Source organism: Zea mays, chromosome 5, assembly GCF_902167145.1.
Source record: "Zea mays cultivar B73 chromosome 5, Zm-B73-REFERENCE-NAM-5.0, whole genome shotgun sequence".
Taxonomy (NCBI): domain Eukaryota; kingdom Viridiplantae; phylum Streptophyta; class Magnoliopsida; order Poales; family Poaceae; genus Zea; species Zea mays.
The window spans coordinates 137,892,079-137,908,968 of NC_050100.1; the positions used below are offsets into that span (position 1 = coordinate 137,892,079).

The 16,890-nt window shown below is 45.5% G+C and overlaps 1 protein-coding gene across 8 annotated transcripts; it reads left to right on the plus strand.

Annotated features, from left to right (window-relative positions):
- The first annotated feature begins 1,079 nt into the window (after positions 1–1,079).
- On the plus strand, positions 1,080–16,204 carry LOC103626926 (proteinaceous RNase P 1, chloroplastic/mitochondrial). 8 transcript variants are annotated; one of them, XR_553258.4, is made up of 6 exons: positions 1,080–2,888; positions 4,117–4,206; positions 4,311–4,492; positions 10,373–10,493; positions 15,266–15,352; positions 15,684–16,204. XR_553258.4 is itself a non-coding variant. In XM_008647272.3 (6 exons), the coding sequence occupies exons 1-6, from the start codon at positions 1,245–1,247 to the stop codon at positions 15,786–15,788; spliced, it is 2,211 nt and encodes a 736-aa protein (XP_008645494.1). In that variant the 5' UTR covers positions 1,080–1,244; the 3' UTR covers positions 15,789–16,204. The 8 variants fall into 8 exon arrangements, 4 of the variants coding, with proteins under 4 accessions (XP_008645494.1, XP_008645495.1, XP_008645496.1 ...); XR_002262347.3 differs by having other exon boundaries at positions 10,368–10,493; positions 15,684–16,014; XR_004849557.1 differs by having other exon boundaries at positions 10,368–10,493; positions 15,284–15,352; positions 15,684–16,014.
- Positions 16,205–16,890: the final 686 nt, after the last annotated feature.

Genomic DNA, 16,890 nt, shown 5'->3' on the forward strand with positions numbered 1-16,890 from the left:
AACTCAATTGTAAGGGCGAGAGACTCCAAGTTGTGGAGATTCCTCGCAAACGGGAAAAGATCAAAGGAAAGAAAAACACCGTGGTATTCAAGTTGATCATTGGATCACTTGAGAGGAGTTGAGTGCAACTCTCGTCCGTTGGGACGCCACAACGTGGAGTAGGCAAGTTTTGTACTTGGCCGAACCACGGGATAACCACCGTGTCAACTCTGTGATTGCTTTCTTGTGGTTATCGTGTTTTGAGTTCTCTCTAGCCACTTGGCCATACTTGTGCTAACCCTTAACAAGTTTTTGTGGCTTAAGTTTTAAACTTTTACAGGATCACCTATTCACCCCCCCTCTAGGTGCTCTCAAGCCCAACCTGCCATGTAAGTCGCTACTGACCGCCACAAATTCTTGTGCGCTCGGACGATGGTCGTTCCTGACGTTGTGTGAGTGTCCTCGAACATTATGTATGTAGAGGAGTAGCGCATCCGGTGGTGCAACGGCCAGGTGTACTACCTTGCTGATGAGCCCGAGGTGCACTTCGTCTGGCAGCCCAACAAGAGTCATCGATATTCGACATGTCGCGTGCGTTCGAGGACTACTATATCATGGACTGTGGCATCATCTCAGCGCCGGAGGTGATGCAGAGGAGGACCGACAGCAATGATCAGTTCGTCATCCTCCCCACCGTCGGGTAGCTTTTTGTGCTGGTCTGCCTTTAATTCTCTACGCAAACACACACAATTGCTTTTTCGTTTGAGCAAGCGCGTATGGTGGTATGTGCCTGATGACTGACGATGTACGAGCAAACTTCTTCCGGCAGGCGTGGGGCGTGCTCTCCAATGATGAGACCATGGAAATCGTGGCATATATCGAAGTCGACATGATACTGATGGTTGCAATATAGTGGTGAAACAACTAGATTAAAACAACAAAATTTATGTATGACCAGGATTAAAAATAAATTATGAAATATTTTCTCATAACAGTATAACACACATTTTATATATAAGTTACCATGATATTATATGTCCCGTTGCAACGCACGACTACTCAACTAGTAATATAAACAAACGGGACCTTAGTTTCTGGTGGAATGTGGAAGCGGGGAACGTGATATACGGTGTACCAAGCTTCTTGTTTTGATTGTTCGTTTACAGTCGAGAAGATTTGGCGAATACGTTGCCGCCAAAACCTTATCTCCTTTAAAACCTACGCTCCACTTGCTTCCCTCCGTTCATGGCAGCTCTGCCACCGCCATGGCCTACCTCTCCAGTCTCCACCACGCGCCTTATCCCCGCCTACTTCTCCACCACCGCTACCTCTTCTTTTCTGCATCCTCCCCACCTCCCGTCGTCACTACACGACGCCTTGTTCCTACACTGGCATGCCATGGCCGCGATCTGCTCGACGTAATGCCCTACAGAGACAGCAGGCCCTCAGGAACGGAGGGAAGCAGAGCAGGCCCAGGCGGAGCACCGCGTGTCACAAACAGCTCAACTGTGCGAGGAAACGCCACAGCACAGGAGGCACATATGCCGATGTGGCGGGAAAGGACCCCTGGCACGCCAAGGACGTGGAAGAAAGGGGACAGGGTTATGCTACAAGAACATGCGGAGGGGGAGTCACAAGAAAAGAGCTGGAGGCGAGGGCTGACACGGAGTTTGGAGTCAAAAGGGCCCATGGTGAGGAAGAGCTGGACTAGAGACGGAAATGGAATGCGGGCAAAAGAATCTGGAAAGGTTGGAAATTCAAGAGATGAGGGTACAGGAAGAAGAAACGCATGTAAGAAAATGAAGAAACCCCCGGATGGTGAGTATGCTGGCAAGCTGAGAGTTGAGCTGGACATGTGCTCCAAGAGAGGAGATGTGATGGGGGCGATCACTCTGTATGATTCCGCAGTCGAGGAGGGGATCAAGTTGGGGCAGCATCACTACAATGTGCTCCTTTATCTGTGTTCTTCAGCTTCTCTTGGTTTTGTGCAACCAGCAAAAAGTGGTAATATGGGTAGTGGTATCGCCAGTATTGGTCCTGCACAGAAACTTGATCCATCACCCAGCAGAAGCTTGGGAGGTTCAGAGGGAGACAATGCATATGCATCTGAAAGTCATGTTCAAGATCAGGGAAAAAACAAGGCCGATTTGATTCCAGGTGGTTTGAAGGCACAAACAGTTAGCATACCAGTAGAAGATGAGCTTGGAGACTATGCACGTGCACGAGGATTTGAGATATTTGATAAAATGTGCTCAGAGAAAGAGAGAGTTCAAATGAGTGAGGCTGCTCTGACCGCAAAGGCACGTATGGCGTTGTCCATGGGTGACAGTGATATGGCCTTTGAGATTGTGAAACAGATGAAAGGCCTGGGTTTAAAGCCAAAGTTGCGCTCATATGGTCCTGCTTTAACAGCATTTTGCAACAGTGGTAATGTTGAAAAAGCATTTGAAGTAGAAGCCCATATGTTGGAATCTGGGATCACACCCGAAGAAGCTGAGTTGGAGACACTTCTCAGGGCTAGTGTGGTTGGCCGACGCGGAGACAAGGTATATTATTTGCTGCATAAATTTAGGACTGCTGTCAGACAGGTATCCCATTCCACAGCTGAATTGTTTGAGGCTTGGTTTCGGAGCCCAACAGCATCTAAAGTTGGAAAGAGAAAGTGGGATGCAGGTGCTATAGCGAAGGCTATTGAGAATAATGGAGGGGGTTGGCATGGGTTTGGTTGGTTGGGGAGAGGGAAATGGACAGTGGCACACTCAAATATCAACGAGAATGGTGTCTGCCTTGCTTGTGGAGAAAAGCTGGCTATTATAGATCTTGACCCAAAAGAAACAGAAGATTTTGCCACATTTGTGGCAAAATTAGCTATTAAGAGAGAGAGGAAATCGAACTTTGAGAACTTCCAGGTTATCTACCTCGAGCTTTTATATTTTGGTTTACCAGGTTGCACATGAGTCAAATGAGTTTTGCATATACAACAGATTACATATTATATAATGTTAAATGTTTCCAAAACCAGTGATTGGGACAACTGCAGTATGATGCCTTAGATGAAAAATAAAGCGAATGTATTGGTTTGAGTCAATTATATATGCTCAGAATGCTATCCAATAATATAATAAAAAAATGATACCAGTATGTTAAATCTAAATATAATCTATAATGTCTCAACTCTACATTGTTGTAGCAAATCTATCAGCAAGAGTGTGGAGCACCTGGGCGCCGCCTAAGTGTCAGTTTTTCCTCTGGTTGGTCCTACATAATAAATGTTGGACGGCTGACCGGCTCGCTAAGAGGGGTCTTCCCCATCCTAGTTCTTGCCCCTTATGTGACCAGGAAGGAGAGTCTATTCATCACTTGCTTGTTTCCTGTGTCCTCGCGAGACAATTTTGGTATCTTCTCCTCCAACGTGTCGGCCTGTTCGCCCTTTCCCCTGGGATGGAAGATATCAATTTTGAAGCTTGGTGGAGTAGATCGGCTGAGGTTACTCCTAAGGACCTCAGAGATGGCTTTAACTCCTTGGTGATCCTAGGGGCTTGGACTATCTGGAGACACCACAATGACTGTGTTTTCAATGGTGCTCAACCTTCTATAGTTGGATTGCTTACCTTAGCCAGTGATGAGTTCAATATGTGGTGTTTTGCGGGGGCCAAAGGCTTGACCCGTCTTTCGGACCTAGCTTTTGTGTTCAACCCCGGCTAGGAGGCGGTTATTCCTCTTGTTGTCTGTGTGTGTGTGTGTGAGTGGTGTGTTAGGTCCTTGTAAATACCATCCTTCTAATGAAATGATACGCAGCTCTCCTGTGTGTTCGAGAAAAAAATCTATCAGCAAGCTTGCTGCTACTATCATGGAGAAGTAATTATTATCTTACCTTCATATCTGAAGTAACTTGACCTATCACTGATAGGTATAATTTCGTTAGAACTTCAATTATGAGCCTCATGCGTCAGAAAATAAGTATTTTGACTTGTTCTTACTAGCTCATAGCTTCTGTATGAAAGGTTATATTTGTGCTTATAATGTGCGAAGTCGAGGTCCATTTTGTTGATATTTCACATTGTTCTTGGAGCCCCTTTACCCTTTAACTCTCATTATTCATCTGTTTAACTTTTGGGCCCTATTTTTCATGTTCAGAAATGGCTTGAAAAGCATGGGCCTTTTGAGGCAGTCGTGGATGCTGCCAATGTTGGCCTGTTTAGCCACAAACACCTTTCTTTGAGTAAGGCATGTATATTGTGCTCAATCTTTCTTCTATATCCCTAAATTTTCTTCTAATTGTGAAAATTTCTGAATGTTTATTTTTCACTTATCTTTGTTTAACTGGACAGGTTAATTCTGTTGCCGATGCAATAAGGCTAAGGTTTACGTCAAAAAAATGGCCTTTGATAGTTTTACATAACAAGCATCTCATTGGAGAGCGCATGAAAAAACTTAATGATCACAAGTTGGTACAAAAGTGGAAGCAAGAAAATTCAATATATGCAACCCCTACTGGTTCAAATGATGATTGGTAAGATTCTGTATGACTCTTTGCAGCAACTGTCTACATACTGAATTAATCATTTGACAAAATTGTCTTATGGTCACCAATTTTTTCATTGGTTCAAGTAGGTCACCTAAGAACTATTAAACTGCTGCCATGTTATACCTATACAAGTAAATAGTAATCCCCACTATCGCAGTTAATATCATTTTGTTATGGCAAGTGGAGCCGTTTGGCTAGATAAGGAAAGAATAATTTAGATTGATTTGGTTAGTTAGGATGACTCCGCCTATGTTGTCTCAGCATATGTTGGTGCATCATAGCCTGGTCCCAAGTCCAGGTACAAGGAGGGTTGTGTTAGGCGTGGCGAGCCAGTTATAAAAACTTAGCCACTCAAATAGATATGAAAGCCAATAGGAAACTGTTGGGGCGTAACCCCCTTAGCGACGCACCACATCGAAACCCGGGTATGGTGTTAAATGGGCAAGGGTCGGGCCGCCACCCCCTTGGTGGCGATGTGTTGGGATTTGGATGCGGTGTCAAGTGAGCAAGGATCGGGTCGTCGCTTCCTTAGTGGCGCACTACATCAGCGCCCAAGTGTAGTGACAAATGTGCAAGGGTCTTCACATCTATCTCAACGGGTGCGAGGGGTAAGGAAGCTAGTTGAGCCGATTAGGATCCGTGTAGGTAGTTGGAACGTAGGGTCCCTTACAGGTAAGCTAAAAGAGTTAGTCGATACAGCGAGCAAGAGGCATGTTAATATCCTATGTGTCCAGGAGACAAAATGGAAGGGGCAAAAAGTGAAGGAGGTGGAGAACACTGGTTCCAAACTTTGGTACTTAGGAACAGTGGGAAACAAAAATGGAGTAGGTATCCTGATTGATAAGACCCTCAAGGATGGAGTGGTGGATGCCAAAAGGCAGGGAGATAGGATTATCCTAGTCAAACAGTTTTGGGGATGTAGTCTTGAAAATTATAAGTGCGTATGCCCCTCAGGTTGGTCTCAGTGAGAGCAAGAAGAGGAAGTTTTGGAAAAACTTAGATGGCATGGTCAGAGCATTACCCACCAATGAGAAGCTTTTCATAGGAGGAGATCTCAATGGTCATGTAGGTTCAACAAATGCAGGTTATGAGCTGGCTCATGGAGGTTTCAGGTATGGTAGTAGGAATCAAGAAGTAGATGATATTTTGGACTTTGCTATAGCCTACAACCTAGTGATAACCAACACTTTCTTCAGAAAGAGAGATTCTCATTTGGTGACTTTTAGCAGTGGCCATCGTTCGAGCTAGATCGACTTCGTTCTCACAAGGAGAGAAGATAAACAAGCATGTTTGGATCGTAAGGTGATACCTGGAGAGAGTGTTGTGCCCTAACATAATCTTGTGGTGGCTGACTTCCGTTTTCGGGTCCATACCCATAGGGATAAACAAGTCAAAATTGCGAGGACGAAGTGGTGGAAAGTGGAAACTCAAATAGGAGACATCCGAAGTTTTTAGGGAAAGAGTTTTTGTGGAGGGCGCTTGGTCCGAAGAACAAGATGCAAACAACATGTGGGTGAAGATGGCAACTTGTATTAGGAAGGTGGCGTCAGAGGTGTTTGGAGTGACCAAAGGGAGCAGAGGTGAACCTAAGGATACTTGGTGGTGGATCGAGGACGTTCAAAAGGCAACAAAGGGAAAGAAAGAATGTTACAGGAGCTTGTTCCATGACAAGAGCACGATCAACATAGAGAGATATAAGGTGGCAAAGAAGACTACAAAGCGAGCTGAGAGTGAGGCAAAAGGTCGAGCCTATGATGATATTTACTGAATACTAAGTACAAAGGAAGGGGAGAAGGATGTCTATAAGATGGCTAGGATTCGGGAAAGGAAGACGATGGACCTCAACCAAGTTAAATGCATTAAGGATGACTTCTTTGATGATTTAAATAGATGTTTTAGGGTTTAAGGATGACTTCTTTAGTTATGGATAAACTCTTGGTGAAAGGACAAGACATCAAACAAAGGTGGCAGAGGTATTTTGACAATCTTTTCAATGGTGAGAATGAGACTATGGACATCCAATTGGATGGCTTCTTTGATGATTTAAATAGATGCTTTGTACGCAGGATCCAAGAATCATAGGTCAAAGAAGCTTTAAAGAGGATGAAAGGGGGCAAGGCGATGGACCCAAATGGTATCCCAATAGAGGTGTGGAAATGCCTTGGGGATATTGCTATCGTTTGGCTAACCAAGTTGTTCAACCATATTTTTCGATCAAACAAGATGCCCGATGATGTGAGGAGTACATTAGTACCGATTTTCAAGAACAAGTGAGATATTCAAAGTTGTACCATCTATCGAGGGATTAAGCTCATGAGCCACACCATGAAGTTATAGGAGAGAGTTATTGAACATCGCCTTAGTGGAATGACGCATATCACCATGAACCAATTTGGATTCATGCCTGGAAGGTCAACCATGAAAGTAATTTTCTTAATAAGACAGGTCATGGAGAGGTATAAGGAGCAGAAGAAGGACTTGCACATGGTTTTTATCGACTTGGAAAAGGCCTATGATAAAATACCTAGGAATCTCATGTGGTGGGCATTGGATAAGCATAAAGTCCCAACAAAGTATGCTACACTCATCAAGGACATGTATGACAAGGTTCTGACTAGCGTTCGAACAACTGATGGTGATACAAATATTTTCCCGATTAACATAGGACTACATCAAGGTTCAGCTTTGAGCCCTTATCTATTTGCCTTAGTGATAGATGAGGTCACAAGGGATATACAAGGAGATATCCCTTGGTGTATGTTTTTCACTGACGATGTAGTTCTAGTAGATGAAAGTCGGGAATGAGTAAATAGAAAGCTAGAGTTATGGCGTCAGACCCTAGAGTCAAAATGATTCAGAATTAGCAGGACCAAAACCGAGTATATGAGATGTGACTTTGGTACTACAATTAGTGAGGATGGAGATGTAAGCTTGGGAGGTCAGGTAGTACCAAAGAAGAATACCTTCCGTTATTTGGGATCGATGCTACAGAGAGATGGTGATATTGATGAAGATGTTAGCCATAGGATCAAAGCGAGGTGGATGAAATGGTGTCAAGCATTGGGAGTCCTATGCGACAAGAGAGTGCCACAAAAGTTGAAAGACAAGTTCTACAGGACGACGATTAGGCCTGCTATGTTATATGGGGCTGAGTGTTGGCCTACTAAGAGATGACATATCCAACAACTAAGTGCCGCAGAGATGCATATGTTGCGTTGGATATGTGGGCACACAAGATTGGACCGAGTGAGAAACGATGACATACGTGATCGGCTAGGAGTAGCGCCAATTGAAGAAAAGCTTATTCAACACCAGTTTAGATGGTTTGGGCATGTTCACCGGTGACCCCTAGAGGCACCGATGCACAAAGGCATCATAAGACGGGACAATAATGTGAAGAGAAGTAGAGGACGACCAAACTTGGCATGGGAGGAGGCAATCAAAAGGGACTTAAAGGAATGGGATATCCCAATGGAGTTGTGATTGGATAGAAGTGTTTGGAAAGAAGCTATCCACGTGCCCGAACCGTGATTAGGCCTTTTCCCTTTTAGTGCTCTCAAAAGCTTTTCCCCCTCCCCTTTCTCTCTCTTTCTCTTGGTGACTTCTTGTTGGTTTTCAACTCTAGCCTACCCCAACTTGCTTGGGACTAAAAGGCTATGTTGATGTTGGTTAGTTAGGATGAGGAAAGAGTTGGTTAGTTGGGACAAGGAAAGAGATAAGTTAGATTGATTTGGTTAGGATATTTTCTTAGGGGTCATGTAAGGCTCTCTATATAAGGAGAGGAGATGTATCAATCAAATGAAGAAAGAATTAAGAAGGAAAACCCTTTCTTCTTGCTTAGCCATGGGCAAGACCTCTGGTTGGCCCCTTGAGCTCCCTCAACCCTAGCCACCAGCTAACATCTGGTATCGGATATCTCAGGTTCTCATGCTATTGTTGCGATAGACGTCATGGCTTCTTCTCCACAGGCATAGCGGGTCATGCTGCCAACGTCACATGGACTGCCATCATCCGCCCCTTGATGACTTAACAAAGGCCCACTCTGAGGTCATCTAGCAGTTGATCGACCTCATGGTGAAGCAGGTCGCTGTCCTCTCACGACTGGCCACCATGGAGGGCCACTAGGCATCCTCAATGGTAGACGCCATACCCTAGGTCTTTCCCTACGGGATGATGGGGTATGAGACAATGATGTTCCCGTCCTTCACCTACAACAACAAGGAGGACCCCTAAACTGGCTCAACTATTGTGAAAAGTTCCTCCGTGGGCAACGGTCAGTCAACGGGGCACCTGTTCCAGGCCTTAGGGTACCTATTCCGCCCACCAGGACACTTCTTGTGCCGCCCGGACTCCCAGGGCATCTGTTCTTTCCCCTGAGGCATCTGTTCCAATCCTCAAGGCATTTTGTGCGCCAACCACCGGTGCTCGGCCCCTGGGGCATATGCTCTAGCCTCTAGGGAATTTGTTTTGGCCCCTGGGACAGGGCACCTATTCTGCCCTCTGGGCACTTCATGCATCGACCACCGTTGCTCAAGTCCTCGGTGCACTTCTTGCACCGGTCCCCAATGCCCTAGCCCCCGGGGCATCTGTTCCGCCCCCTAGGGCACTCATTGCGCCGACCCTAGGTTAGTCGACCCTTAGGGTCGTTCTTGCGTCGGCCTTCAAGGCATCTGTTCTAGCCCCTAGGGCATCTGTTCTGGCCCTCAAGGCACTTCTTGTGCCGGTCCCGTGGCAACTCGTCTTTCGGCTCTCGAGGCAACTCTTCTTGCTCCTGCGGCACTTGTTTCGCCCCCGGGGCACCTTGGCATTAGGGACATCCCGGTGTGGCGTGGACCAACAGCCATCAGACGAGAAGGCATAGGGATCCTTGCAGTTGCACACTGCATAGCATCGTCACATTCCATCACTAGCCTTTATGAGGACGTCTCCGTTGGTTGTTGCAACTGCTCCCAGGTCTCGACACCCAATAGACTACGCCATAAGATCAAGGTGATTGTACACATATCACTTCGTCACCATGGGAACATCAACATCTGCAAGCATGGCCACCAACACAGCTTGAGGATGATGTGTCTTGCAGGAGTAGAATAGTGTTATGGCAAGTGGAGCTGTTTGGATAGATAAGAAAAGAATATGTTAGATTGTTTTGGTTAGTTAGGATAAGAAAAAATTTGGTTAGTTAGGATAAGAAAAGAGATAAGTTACATTGATTTGGTTAGGATATTTCCTTAGAGGTCAAGTAAGTCTCTCTATATAAGGAGAGATGATGTATGTATCAATCTAATCAAGCAAGCATTAAGAAGAAAAACACTCTTCTCTTGCTCGGTCGTGGGCAAGGCCTCCGGCTGCCCCCCTTGCGCTCCCTCGATCCTAACCACCACCTTAACACTTTTAGTCATTTATCCAGCTTTGTCTCATCATTGATCATCATCAGTTTCTAGGATCCAATAATGATATCTCCGTCTAGCCTGGTAATAACATGAGACGAACACTTTTATGAGTTTGGTGACAAAAAATGTACAGTTTAGGATAACTAGTTCAAACATCTTGACAGGTACCATCAAACAGATTTGGTGGCCCAGTGGAATTTACTTTATTAATCCCATTGTTTCTCTCAAAATTGTCAATTTATGTTTTCAGAAAGTCAATTTTGAATTCTATAGGTGTATATGTATAAGAGAAAGAACTTATCTGTTATCAACTTGGTGGATCACTTGTTCATTATCTGTGCGACTGTGCCTGCATAGTTTTAGCTACTTGCTGCCATCTTCACCTTTGCTTGCCCTATTATTGCTGTCCATAAATTATTCCTGAATATATATGTTGACCTGCTGCAGTATGTAATATTTCGGCCATGTAGTTCAGGTACTGGCTGTACGCTGCTATCAGATGCAAATGCTTGATCATTACCAATGATGAAATGAGAGACCACACATTTCAGATTTTGGAAAGGAATTTCTTCCCCAAGTGGAAGGAAAGGCATCAGGTGGGATCATGTATTTTACAAAAGAGAAGTTTCTCATTTATGAAAGTTGATGTTAATTGTACTGTTGCTATATTCTACCACAACGTTGTCTTACTCTTACACTGTTGGAGGTGATCTTGTACTGATAAAAAGCTAATATTTTCGGCAAACTAAATCATTTTTATCTGAAAATTTGAACATGTTGAAGAAAAAACAGAACATGGAAGAATTTTTCACGTGTCATGAATTCATACACCACTGAGAAGTTATTTTTTTATCGAACGCGCAGGAGAACTGCACATCTTATATATTAAGAAAAAGGAGATAGAGGTCTAAAATAGACCCAGTACAAGCTGCCAAAAAAATAGATCAAGACAGAAAAAAGAAGAAGTAAAAAAAGGGGGGGGTATCCAAACAACCCCCAGCCACACCAGCACCTAAGGCCACAATCTCGTAAGATCTCTTGCCCCTGCCAAGCCCCACCGAACAGCATCCTCATGAATATGCTGCATGATGATGCTGATGTTGGGGGATGCACCATCAAACACACATTCATTTCTATGCTTCCATAGCCACCAAGCCACCAGAATCACTAAGGAATTAAATCCTCTTTTCTGGTTTTTTGGCACCTGGCACTCAGCTTCTCTCCACCAGTCTTGGAAGGTTGTTGTTGCCAATCCTGGAGTCAGGCGATGCAACCCTACCTTATGCAAAGTCTGCCACCAAGTGTCTCTGGCAAAAACACAAGCCACTAAAATATGCTGAACTGTTTCCTCCTGCTGGTCACAAAGGGGGCACCTTACAGGATGCTCAAGACCTCGTCTGCTTAATCTATCCGCTGTCCAGCAATGATTTAGAGAAGCCAACCAAATGAAGAATTTACACCTTGGGGGCCCAACTTTTCCAAATTCTGGTAGCCGTCTCAAAAGAGACTGAACCAGCCATAAAACGATCATATGCCGATTTAGTGGAATAATCGCCAGATGCAGACGGGGACCATCTATGCACATCAGGAATCCCCGGATGTAACTGAAAACCTTGCACTAGGTCCCAGATTACTAAGAAGTCGATGATAATCTGAGCTGACAGGCTGCCAGATATGTCATTAACCCATCTATTGCTTACCAAGGCTTCTTGCACAGATCTGCTTTTCTTGATTCTCACTGTAATATGGCTGACCAAAGTGGGGGCAAGGACAGATATTGATTGCCCATGAATCCAGCGATCAGTCCAGAACAGGGTTCGAGAGCCATCACCTACAGTAGTGTGGACCGAGGCAGAGAAAAGAGCTTTGACATTGGAATGAACCTTGAACAAGAAATCTGCCCAGGGCCTTTCTGGTTGAGTTTTTTTGAGCCAAAGCCATCTTAGATTTAAAGCCCATCCAAGAACTTCAAGGTTATGGATACCCAGGCCACCCATGCTAAGTGGTCTGCAAACTCTTGCCCAACCAACAGAGCAGTGACCACCTCTGATATTTTTTCTGCCTTTCCACAAGAAACCCCTCCGAATTTTGTCAATAGCCTTGATCACCCATTTAGGGCATTGGAGCACTATAAGGTGATGGATAGGAATGGCTGTGAGCACTGATTTAACCAAGGTCAGCCGACCTGCTGTGTGAATGAGGGCAGATTTCCATCCGGTTAGTTTATCAGCTATCTTGTCAATGAGTTCTAGAAAAGTGTTTTTGGGGAGTTTCTTGACTGAAAGAGGTAAACCCAGGTATTTGAATGGAAAAGCCACCTCAGTACAAGGAAAAAACTCCTGCGCAGCCACCATGTCTTGTTCCTCACAATGAATGGGCGTCATACTGCATTTGCTCACATTTGTAACAAGTCATGAAGCATCTCCAAAGATTCTCAGAATTTCTTTGACCACACTGAGTTCTTCTCTACTTGGCTGCAAGAACATCACCACATCGTCAGCATATAGAGAGATACGTTGCCCATTTCCTCTTCTTAACACTGGTTGTAAAAGACTCAATTCTTGGGCTCTTAAAACAAGAGAATTCAGCACATCCATAACAATAATAAATAACATTGGGGATAGAGGATCCCCCTGCCTTAGCCCCCTATGGTGGTGAATGATTTCCCCTGGCTCTCCATTAACCAGCACCCTAGTTGAGGAAGAAAGGAGCATCTTGGAAATGATATTACACCATACAGAACCAAAACCAAGGTGCGTTAACACCTCAAGAAGGAAAGGCCACAAAACCGAATCAAAGGCTTTACCAATATCCAATTTCAGAAGAATTCTAGGAACCCGCTGCTTCTGAACAGCCTTGGCCGTCTGCTGGACCAAAATGAAATTGTCATGGATGCATCTTCCTTTTATAAAAGCGCTTTGATTTGCTGACACTATCTCAGGAAGTCTGGAGGCCAATCTGTTAGCCAGAATCTTTGTAACAATTTTTGCAAAGCTGTGAATTAAACTGATGGGCCTGAAATCTTTAACTTCCAATGCTTCAGCTTTCTTGGGCAGAAGAGTCACATAAGCTGAGTTAAGGAGATGAAGTTTGGATACATCACCTTGTAGCACCCTATTTAGCGCCTCCATAACATCCTCTTTGATGATTGGCCAAGATATTTTATAAAATTTTCCGGTGTACCCATCCGGCCCTGGAGCTTTGTCAGCAAGGAGAGTTTTAATTGCTGCCCAGACCTCCTCCATAGAGAAATTTTGATCAAGAGCAGAAAGGTCCAGGGCAGGACGATGAAATTCTTCCAGATTTAAAGTTGTTATAAAGCCACCAAACCATATCTTAGTTCTATATGTTTTACTGAATATTTAGACACAATAGGTACAATTAGCATGAGATTTTGAGGACAAAAGTAGACAGAGCAGTAGCGCACTAGTACCTAATATGTTGTATGCACTATTCATGAATCATTGCTTGACTAACATAAACACGTATCATGAAATGACTTTCCTTTTGCTCAATAAGCATGTATTCCATTTGTTAGACTATGTGTGTGGGCTGGCACCACTGTTGGGCTGCCGGCCCATTAGGGTTAGGGTTCTGTGTCTATATATATGTAACCACCACCTCTATGCAATAGAATCAAGGGTTTCATTCTCTTACATGGTATCAGGCTAGTGTTTTCTTCCTCCCACCCCCACAACCACCACCCCATCTCTGTCCTAGGTCCGGTCACCGGCTTCCGTGCCGCCTCCCCGGGAGGCTCATCCTTTCCTCTCGGGGGCAGCTCCTCTCCAGCCGCCGGCCCTCCTGCCATCCTAGGTCGGCGAGCCTCCTCGCCCGAGACACGAGACATCCACTGCTCCATCGCTGGATCTGCGGCCCCCGCTTACGCGTCGTCAGATCCATCCGCGCAGGGGTCGGCGTGGGCCCTCCCAGCTCTAGCCACTGGTCTCCTTCAGCAGCACCGCTCCCCCTCGCCGGCTGCGCCCATGCGACGCTCGACCGCGCCGCGGCCGACCACGACCCTTACTGGTTCCTCCGGCGAGCACGCGGGCCTAGGCCACGCTGCCACTGCGAGCAGGCGAGCTGGCGTTGGTTCCGGCGGTTGTGACCTCCCGCCCCTACCCCCCTCCTCTCCGGCGGCCTTCAGCTTGGATCCGCGCCACCGTCGACCTTATCTCCATCGGCGCGGACTCCCTCCCTCCCGGCGACGCGTCCGGCCCCACGGCAGCTTCCCCTGCTGTGATCGGTGTTGCCCGTCCCGTGCAACAGCCGTTGCGGCCACGCGGGCGCACGTGTTGGCGGCCGCCGCGAGCTCGTCCTGGCCTTGCCGGGGATCCCCTGCGAGCTCCCTCCTTCCCGAAGCTCTACGACGCAGCCCATGACGCGGCCGCCGTCCTCAACCGTGTGGACGCGGCCCAGACCCGGCGCACGCACTCCCCTGCGCTCGGCCGACGAGCCTCCCCTGGCAGCGGCATGGATCGAGCCGTCACTCTTTGGTGCGTCCTCTCTCCCCTCCCCAACGTCAGCGCTGACGGCCGCGATGACCAGGCTCCTCTGACTGCACCTTCACGCTTCTTCTGTCATCGGCGTCACCCATCCCCTGGCAGGCCCCGCGTAGGCCCCTACCGGCTGGACCCGTCCCGTCGCCTTCCCGTTCATCGCCTTCGTTGGATCTGTCACTGTCGCAGCCTTCCCGGTCGGATTCATCGTTGCTGCGACCATCCCGGCTAGATCCACCGCCCCTTTGGCCGGATCGCCGTCTTCCCGGCCGAATCCGTCGCTGTCGTGGCCTTCCGGTCGGATCCGCCGTTATTCCTTCTATTCTGCCGCGGGCGCGGCCACCATGACCAGCGCAGACACGTGCGCGGCCGACGGTCTCCCTGGCGGGGCTCCTCGACGTCCGGACGATCGAAGAAGCAAGAAGGTCGGCTTGCTGGTGCTATTTTGTGTTGTGTCCCCCTGCCTACCGTTGACGCTCGAACGTCTACCCCTCCCGAAGAACAGGCTATTGCTGCGTGTCTTCCGACTACAACCACCTCGACTTCGGCTACCAAGGCATCCAGGGGCTATCGTCTTCTCGGAGTCCACACCGGTCTCTACTCCAGCCGCAACATTCGCACCCTCACGACGCTGCGACTGTAGGGGGATATCAACCCGTCGGCTCCTACCTTCCGCTTCTAATCCAATCTCATCCCCCGTTGCGACTGTGGGGGATGTTATACTGTGTGTGGGCCGGCACCACTGTTGGGTTGCCGACCCATTAGGGTTAAGGTTCTGTATCTATATATGTAACCACCACCTCTATACAACAGAATCAAGGGTTTCATTCTCCTACACCATTGCATCTGACCGCAGATTTTGTTCACAGTATTGTTTTCACTAACAGGTACACTTCACTTTGGAAGACCGCTGCGTCACATTTCAAATGCCACCTCCATACTCAGTTGTTATACAGGTCTGAGTTTAAGATGAATTAGTGTATCAAAGTTGTGTAATAGATCATTCCTTTATTCTTTTGACTAGTTCACTGAAAAAAATAAAAATTTCTGGATGCTTAACTATTAACATTTGACTATGTTATATGGATTAAGTGAGTTATATGCTTAGAGTGGAATAGAATATACGAACTTGGATACTGAGACGCTTATGATGAACATTATGAATGATAAATGGTCTTGTTAAACGGGACTTTGAGATATCTAAGTTTCCATTCAGGTCCATAAGTCTTGTGTCATTTATGTGGAAAGGTATTTATAATTGCTCCATCAATTCTCTGTGAAATTCAGGAATCCGATAAAGGTCACTGGCATATCCCTGTCTCGGAGGAAGGCTTGCTAGAGAAGGACCGAACCTGGCTATGCGTTACACGGCAGAATTCACAGGCACAGTGACTAACGAAGCTGGAGTTGTTCGATGGCAAACATTAACGGTGTTTTTTTTTCTGAACACTCAAGTCAGTATCGCATCCGCCCTCTCTTCGTCAGTCTGAGAAACTTCCTCTATTAAGTACTCATTATGATTTCTACATGGTCTTATTCAGTTTTGTTACTGAACTGCTGCATATGTTGTAATTCTGTCTTATTCAGTTTTGAGCTGGTCTACATTTTGTTTAGTAAACTGATATAGGTAATACGATTCCCTGCTATCAGAACAAGATCTCTGCTATTTTCCGCTCATCCCAGGATCAGGAAATAACCGCAAAGCTGACGAGATACTGTGCATACTGGCATAGTCACTTTGCTTCCGTTGGTGAAATTTTTACGTCCATATGACATGCATGGAAAAAAGAACAGGCCTGATTGAATTCTTTTGCTGCACCCCTCCTCTTACTCGATATCTCATTTATGATATTATACGCTCTGATTGAAAGGAAAATGCATCATTCAGTAATCATTTTGGAATCTTATATTAAAAAGTTTCAAAACAATCCATACTGTCGTCCGCAAAGGTTTTCAACTAGTCGTTTGTCTTTCTGTGATGGAAAATCGGTTCCATAACTGTAGACATTTTACTCTCTTACTGGGTGTTTGGTTATCATTTTTTAATTAGTTCTATAATAATTATACTATGTTTAATACTTTTAACTAGCATCTATAACGGGACTAAATTTAGGGATTGTTTGTTTGGGATTATAATCTGTCCAGATTAAATAATCTAACTTATTTTAAACTAACACTTAATTTAAAACAAATTATATTATGGTTTTGTTTAGTTGGTATTATAATCTGTTTAGATTATATAATCTAACTTATTTCAAATCAACACTTAATTCAAAATTAAGTTAGATTATATAATTTGAATAGATTATAATCTCAAACAAACAGCTCCGATATAATCTGGTGTTATGGATTCGTTTGTGGGAAAAAAGTATCACAAGCGTCAGAAGAAGAAAGATAAGTAGATCTGATTAAGTATGTAGATGGAGTTGGGTATAAACTCCTAGTAGTTGGTTCTATTTATTAGCATATAATGTTGTTATCTTGCCTCGGTTTT